At 45.3% G+C, this 7,417-nt stretch overlaps 1 protein-coding gene across 1 annotated transcript in view; it reads left to right on the top strand.

Moving 5' to 3' along the window:
* Window positions 1-2,622: 2,622 nt before the first annotated feature.
* The window catches only part of fndc3ba (fibronectin type III domain containing 3Ba), a gene marked incomplete at its 5' end in the record, with an annotated part of 122,265 nt that continues 117,470 nt past the window's right edge, over window positions 2,623-7,417 (top strand). Inside the window, 2 exons of the mRNA XM_079528915.1 lie at window positions 2,623-2,739; window positions 5,671-5,746. Of these exons, the coding sequence (XP_079385041.1) occupies window positions 2,623-2,739; window positions 5,671-5,746 (193 nt within the window). The remainder of the gene's footprint in view (window positions 2,740-5,670; window positions 5,747-7,417) is intronic.

The raw sequence follows: 7,417 nt of genomic DNA, 5'->3' as shown, positions 1-7,417 counted from the left end.
AATGACTGTAACGCTTGTGAGGTCAGAATGGCACTGAATATTGTGTGTGTGTGTCAGCTTAGTGTGCATTCTCACTCTATGCATGTTTTATGTTTGAGAAGCAGTTTCCATGCTTACACAGGCTTTTCTGTCTAGTCGTGCACACACGCACGCACGCACGCGCGCGCGCGCGCGCGCGCACACACACACACACACACACACACACACACACACACACACACACACACACACACACACACACACACACACACACACACACACACACACACACACACACACACAGAGTCGCTGTTTGTTTCCAGGATCCAACACAGAATTATTGAATTCAAAATTGTATCCTTCTTTGGAATCAACACCTTATTTTCCTCACATTTCACTGGTAACGGAAATTACTGTTTGTATAATGGTGATCTTACTTTCCCTTCCAACACATATGTGGGGATTGTGAGGCCAGTGCCAGTCAAATGTGCAAAATACCACAGTAGAAGAAGAGATCCCAGGGCAACCAGGAAGTGTAGCCCCCTAACACACTCTAGGCTGCGGTAGATGGGCGATGATGTTTTCGTCCGCGGATGTAAGAAGAGGGAAAAATAACCTTCCAAACACTGGATTTTGGCTCATTTTGAGCAGAAAAATAACTAATAAGTGTGCGCACGTGCATGTCGGGTCCGTATGTAGGCTGTCTAATATGTGAGTAAAAGCAAAATATATATTTATATATATTGTTTTTAATTACCAGATTAAAGAAAGACATATTTTTACGTTCTGGCACAGGCGGGGGGAATTCCACGTTCCTGGCATTAATACGGTTAAAACACTGCCATATCTCAAAATAAATAAATTCATGGACATTTTTTGGATTTCTTTTTTTTATTAATACATATATAGATATGGCAGTTTTCGTCCTCCATACGAATGTACATCGTAGCTAATATTATGGGTACGATAATACATTTTGACTTTAGAATGTTTGTCTTTCATGTGGTGGCAGCAACTCTTTTGTTGTTGTTAATTAATTCCTCTAGTAACAATGACTATTACTACTCTAGTAATTGGACTCTATTGAGTGTACAGGGTTTGATGAGGTCAGATCAACATATGGAATGTCAGAACAGCTAAGGACGGGTGTCAACATATGGAATATCAAAACAGGTCAGCTCCATATATGGAGATCTAAGGGTTTGAGGTCAGATGTAGAGTTGCTGGCTGGCTCCATATATGCAGATAGGTGATGATCCAGTCTTCTCCATGTATGGCTATCCAGGGTTAGATGAGGTCAGTGTCGTGATCTTCATATATGGAGATGGCCATATATGGTGGCGTGACGTGTCATGAGGCGTGATGTCACGAGGCGTGACCATATATGGAGGCGTGATGTCACGAGGCGTGACCATATATGGAGGTGTGATGTCACGAGGCATGGCCATATATGGACGTTAACGTTAACAGCAGTGCCGCTTATTGCCATTAGTTGTAGACATTACTCAGGAAATCTTAAAGTGTGATTTCACTCGACAGGATTCCATTTAATCACCTACCCTACATCATTCAAACATCTATCTGGCTGGCACTGAGCCTGGCTGGCCTTTGTAGTGTGTGTTCAGTATAATGGTGTGTGCATGTCACATGTGTGTAGTGTGCATAAGGGCTGCCTTTAACTTTGCGTGTGTGTGTGTGCGTGCGTGCGTGTGTCCGTGTGTGTGTGTGTGTGCAAGTACACGTGCGTAATGCGTATAAATATATAATTTCCCATATCATCTCCAGTCGTGTACGTAATACTGGTGACATACGTGTATTGGAATTGTGGCAGTGGTGGTACATGTTTATCTATGTGGTTTGTGTGTGGCGCGTGCATAAGCGTCTGTGTTTTTTTTTCCCGCTAGGCTTTAGACCTGGGCCAAAACAACCAATTGAACACATGTCAGCTACTTTTCTATTCTTACCCTGTTGCATGCCAATTAGATAAAGCTTTGCTATTTCCCACTAAATATGAATAGCCAGGCTCTGGCCTTTTCTTTTCTATTTTTTCTTTTTAGTTTTTACAGTTATTTCAGTAAAAGAAACCGCCTCCTCCCGCTTTAGCGCATCTGTTTATTTTTCTGTCAACACCATCAGCCCCATGCACAGTTTGTCCTGATGTGGGTGTGTGTGTGTGCGTGCGTGCGTGCGTGCGTGCGTGCGTGCGTGCGTTTCAACGTAATGGTGCGCTATTTTCGGAGACAACGCCAGGTGCATTTATCCTGACTCATCTATTGTGTTAAAACTATGAACATTCAGTGAAATCTATTTTTAATTTATCCTCCAAACTGGTCTTAATCCTTTCCGTTTTAGCAGTCGTTCTGTATTGTTTTTTCATGACGACAGGCTTTGACTTCGTGCTCAACCCCCCCCCTCCCCCTGTGCTTTAAGTGCATGCTATAACATGCCAACTGGTCTCTCTCTTTCTTTCTTTTTTTCCGCTTTCTCTTTTGTTCTTTATCATCCTTTCGGTTTCACATTTAGTTTCTCCTCGTAATCTCTACCATAATGTGTACGCGTTGTGTTTGAATGATGTTAAATCCCCTCTCTCTCTCTCTCTCTCTGTACTTTCCAGGTAGGGCAGTTCAGTGAATTTCTCCATGAATGTACGTCACAATGATGATGACAGACCAGATGCCGCTGGACCTGGCTCCGCCCCCCCACCTGAATGGGGAGGTCCCACTAATGCCGCATATGGTTAACGGTGACGCAGCGCAGCAGGTACTCAAACACACACACACTGCACACACACTGCACACACACGCACGCACGCACGCACGCACGCACGCGCGCGCGTGCGCGCACACGCAGAGTACATGCTTAATCCTGCACACGTCTCCTCCGTTGTGAATGTGAACACATACCCTTGTTGAAGGAACTCACAGATGCATGCACCTTTCCATTTCAACATTCCTCAGTAATCTCACACACACACACACGCACACACACACACACACACACACATCAAAGAGACATGCACACACACTGCTTTGTCGTCACTCTGCATGTGAACCATTGGTCGAATTGTCGTTGCCACAGGTGACGACAAGCCTTTTATTACAGTAACAGGCTTCTTATGTCCTTGTTCGAGGAACACACACACAAGGGCACACACTCACATGCACACCCACACACAAACAAACATAATTTAATCACTGACATTCTTTAAAGTGACTGTCTTGCACGCATAAAGCGCGTACACACACACACACACACACACACACACACACACGCGCGCACACACACGCACACACGCACACACACACACACACACACACACACATACACATGAATCATTCAGTATAAGAGCCAATAGACATTTTTAATGTGGTTAGCCAACACGCACACTCACTCACTCACTCACTCACACATCTACGTACACACACACGTCATTCAATCTGAGATGCTGGCAGGCAGGCAGGCAGACACACAGTGGCTCATGGGTAGAGTGGCCGGTAGAACATCTGTATGGGAACCATGAGGTTCCAAGTTCAGAGTTAGTATCGAAGTGTCCTTGAGCAAGACTCTGAAGTTTGAACCCCTAATTGCTCCTGATGTGCAGGTTGGTGCCTTTCATGGTTTCTACCGCCATCGGTCTATGGTATGAATGGGTAAATGTAAAGCACCATGTCAGTAAAGAAACAAGACACATTTACAGACAGCTTGAATGCAAGGCTTAATTGGTCTGATCCCAGACCTGAGGTTGAGGTTGAGAATCTCTCTGGGAGCCCCCCTTCCCCGTCCCCTGCCTGTGTGTGACTGACTGATCTTCATCAGACTCTGCTGAGCCAACTGGATCCTCTTCAGATTCCCAGACACTAGCCTGTGTTCTTAGCAGACTAAAGCAGAACGATCAAAAGTCATTCAAATGGCCTTGTGGTTTAATCGACACAAGGCTGGTGCCGTAGTGGCTGTCACAGAGTTGGATTATAACAGTGCGAGTGTGATAGAGAAAAAAAGCGATGATGATGATGTGTGTGTGACTGTGTGTGTGTGTGAATGTGTGTGTGTGTGTGTCGCTCTTACCGCCTGCTGCCTGTCCTCGCGGCCCCCGAGGGAAGCACAGTGGGAGTGATTTGGCTGCGACACATAGCATTCAGGGGATGGCTTTGGCTGTAACACGCAGCAGTTAGGGAGCCTGTTTCACCGTAGCAGCCTGCAGTTTCAGTGCTAGACCAATGATTATATAGATTCAGTGGTGGACACTCACTAAGTACATTTACTTGAGTGTTGTGCATTGTTGCAGTATTTGGTGTTTTGTAAGTTTCAATGAAACTTACAAAAATATATTATGCAGTTGTCTTGTTGTATTTTTATGTCTGTGTGTACAGTATGTCTCTCTAGTGCATGTATGTGGGGTTTTTATGACTGTGCTTGCACAGTGCACACATTGCATTAGTGCATCCTGCTCTGAGTGTGCGCGTGTGTATCTTTGTGCAAATGTATACACAGGCAAGTGAGACCATATAATATACATTTGTCACGTACATCAGTATAGTGTTCTCTTATCAAAACATCACAAATCCATCTTTTGACTGTTTGACAAGTATTTTAAACAGCTTATGTAAGTTTATACACACACAGTGTGCGCATGTGTGCGTGCGTGCGTGTGTGTTTGTGTGTGTGTGACAGGGGTTTTCTCAGTCCTTAGGAAATGTGGGTTGCCCTGTACTAGGCACTGGTTCCCATAGCAACAGCAGCCGCCGCAGCAGACAGGAGCAGGAAGTATGTGTGTGTCTGTGAGGGAGAGAAAGTGTGTACGTGTGTACGTGTGCGTGTATGTGTGTGTGTGCGTGTGTGTGTGTGTGTAAGTGTGTATGTAACGGAGAGGGGAAGGTTGGTGCTGAGATGGAAGAGCATGTGGACGATATAGGATGAGCACCACAGGCTCTGAGGATTTAACAACTGCACACCTGTAGAGCGAGGCAGCATGTGTGTGTGAGGGTGGTGTGTGTGTACATGTCTATGTGCGTACGTGCGTGTGTGTGCGCGTGTAATGGAGGGTCACCTGTTTCACGTCTACAGCCATGTGTACACACTCAACGATCTTTATGCGGAGAATATGACGGTAAGATGTGCGATCGTAATCATCGTATATATGCGTGCCGTGCGCATGTTTGTAGACACACGCAAATGCACACAGATGCAACACCGTACCATAATGTCTTAAGAGAAGGTATTGGTGAAGACTCACTGTCTCACTCTATCCAGATGTTTATATACAGTATGTGCTAGTGTACGACAGTATGTTGGTGTGTGTGTGTGTGTGTGTGTGCATGCGCGTGTGTGTCCTGCCTTGGGTTTATGCCGGTTGGGTGTGTTTAGATTGTTGTTGATTGTTACCCCATGTGAGTGGTAAAATCGCATCCAACTATTATCGTGCCCAAAACCTCATCCAACTCTTGTGAACTGTGCCCTTTTCTGTGCGACCGGCTGGTCGACCTGGGAGAATGAACGTGCAACCTGTGAAACTTGACTTAACATCTCACACTAGAGTACAGTGCTATTTGTCCTGGCAGATTATTTATTTCCCTGAATCTTGTCTAAGTTTTTTCTTTATTTCACCTGATCTGTGTTCGCTGACATGTGTGTGTGTGTGTGTGTGTGTGTGTGTGTGTGTGTGCGTGTGCGTGCACGTGTGTGTGTGCGTAGGTCATACTGGTGCAGGTGAACCCGGGGGAGACGTTTACCATTCGGGCGGAGGACGGCTCGCTGCAGTGCATCCAGGGTGAGTCGCACCGTTATTACATCATTTTTCTGACGCTACTACTAGCCTGCGCGCGGCGCTCTCTGATGACCTCATCAGCGGGTTCTGCTATGGGGAGACCTTGTCCTGATAGTGGTTATTGTGCTCTATTTGTCATACACGTATAATACAGCATAGATCCACAAGCCTGGAGAAAGTTCTGTTTGAGAGGTTTGTTAGAAATGTGTTGAGTTTTTTTTACGATATGCTTTTTTCTCTTTTTTTTTTGTCTGAGCTACATTGATGACGTGTGCTTTCATGGTATGAGGGCCATTCATTTAACCAACAGGGTTTCATTTGACAGCTGTTGCCAATTATGGCATGGGTTCATTTTGAAGTCTCCATGGATCAGAGAATTGGGATTTTTCTTCCATGAGCCCTTTGCTGAACTTGATTCCATGAGTCAGGGTTTTACTGACGTCACCCACTCTCACACAAACCTAAATGTTGTGAGATCTATATAGTGAGTTAGAGGCAAGATAGAACAACAGTGGGTAGTGGAAGCGGAGTGTGTGTGTGTGTCGGTGAAAGAGTGTGTTCCTCATCCATCGTCCTATCTTTCTCATTATCTTTCTTTCTCCCCGCCTGGACATGGCACACATAGAGATTATGTTATAACATGAACGTTAATTTATCTCAATTAACACTAGCTGTGCAGTAGTAATGGTGTTGCTGTAAGCGTATGCACATGACATCATCGTACCCTGAAGTTATGCGGGAACGCCTACTGAGTGGCAAAAAACAACAACTGGCAAATGACAGCCCATACATCCAAACAAAAAAGTCCTATATGATTGTATTAAATGACATTAAACTCACCAACATTGCAGGTGTATAAAAAGCTTGAATGATCCTCTTTCTATCTGCAAAGTTTTTGTTTCATAAAAATCCACCATAGAGCTACTTTTCTGTCAATACATTCTGTGCAGGTGTTCATTTTTTACAAGTGTGAGTTTGGAAGCGCTCGTTATCAATAACGCAACGTCCTGCTGCACCCTGCATTATATGCAATTGAAGGCCTATTCAATACAACAGTTTTAGGTGATAAGTAGCCTTGCCGAGCCATGAGGCCCATAGCACAGGAGCCTATCTCCTGTTTCTGTAGCGTGAGGCAGCTTGATGTACAAGTACACCCCCTGGACATGACGCTAGTATGTCGCAGGGACTTACCCCCAATCCAACCCTTGATGCTGAGTGCCAAGCAGGGAGGCACTGGGTCCCATTTTTTAGAGTCTTTGGTATGACCCGACTGGGGATTGAACCCCAGCCTCCCAGTCCCAGGGCGGACAGTCGGACACTCAACCACAAGGCCACTGATCTGATTAGGTGATAAGGTGAACACTGAAAACTACAACATGACGTCACGCCGCGGTGATAAGCGACTCACCGCTCACCCGAACACATCTCTCTGTTTTTTTATATATATAGTATGAATAGGCTTTAGAAACAGGTTTGCGTGGACCGTTGCGTGATTTCCAAAGAGGGCTTCCAAACTCCAATGCTCCATGCTGCTCAATGTTTTGTCTAGATAGGGAGGGTAGTGTCCTGGTGGAAAAGGGACGCAGTGGGGTTGGTTGATGGGGAGAGCAAAGGTAGACGCGCAGTGGAAAGTACCTAAGTACCTACATTTACTCAAGTACTGTGCTTAAGTAA

This window comes from Electrona antarctica (genome assembly GCF_951216825.1).
Source record: "Electrona antarctica genome assembly, chromosome: 18".
NCBI classification, from domain to species: domain Eukaryota; kingdom Metazoa; phylum Chordata; class Actinopteri; order Myctophiformes; family Myctophidae; genus Electrona; species Electrona antarctica.
The sequence above is the reverse complement of the archived record's forward strand: the minus strand, read 5'-3'. Positions and strand labels throughout refer to the sequence as shown.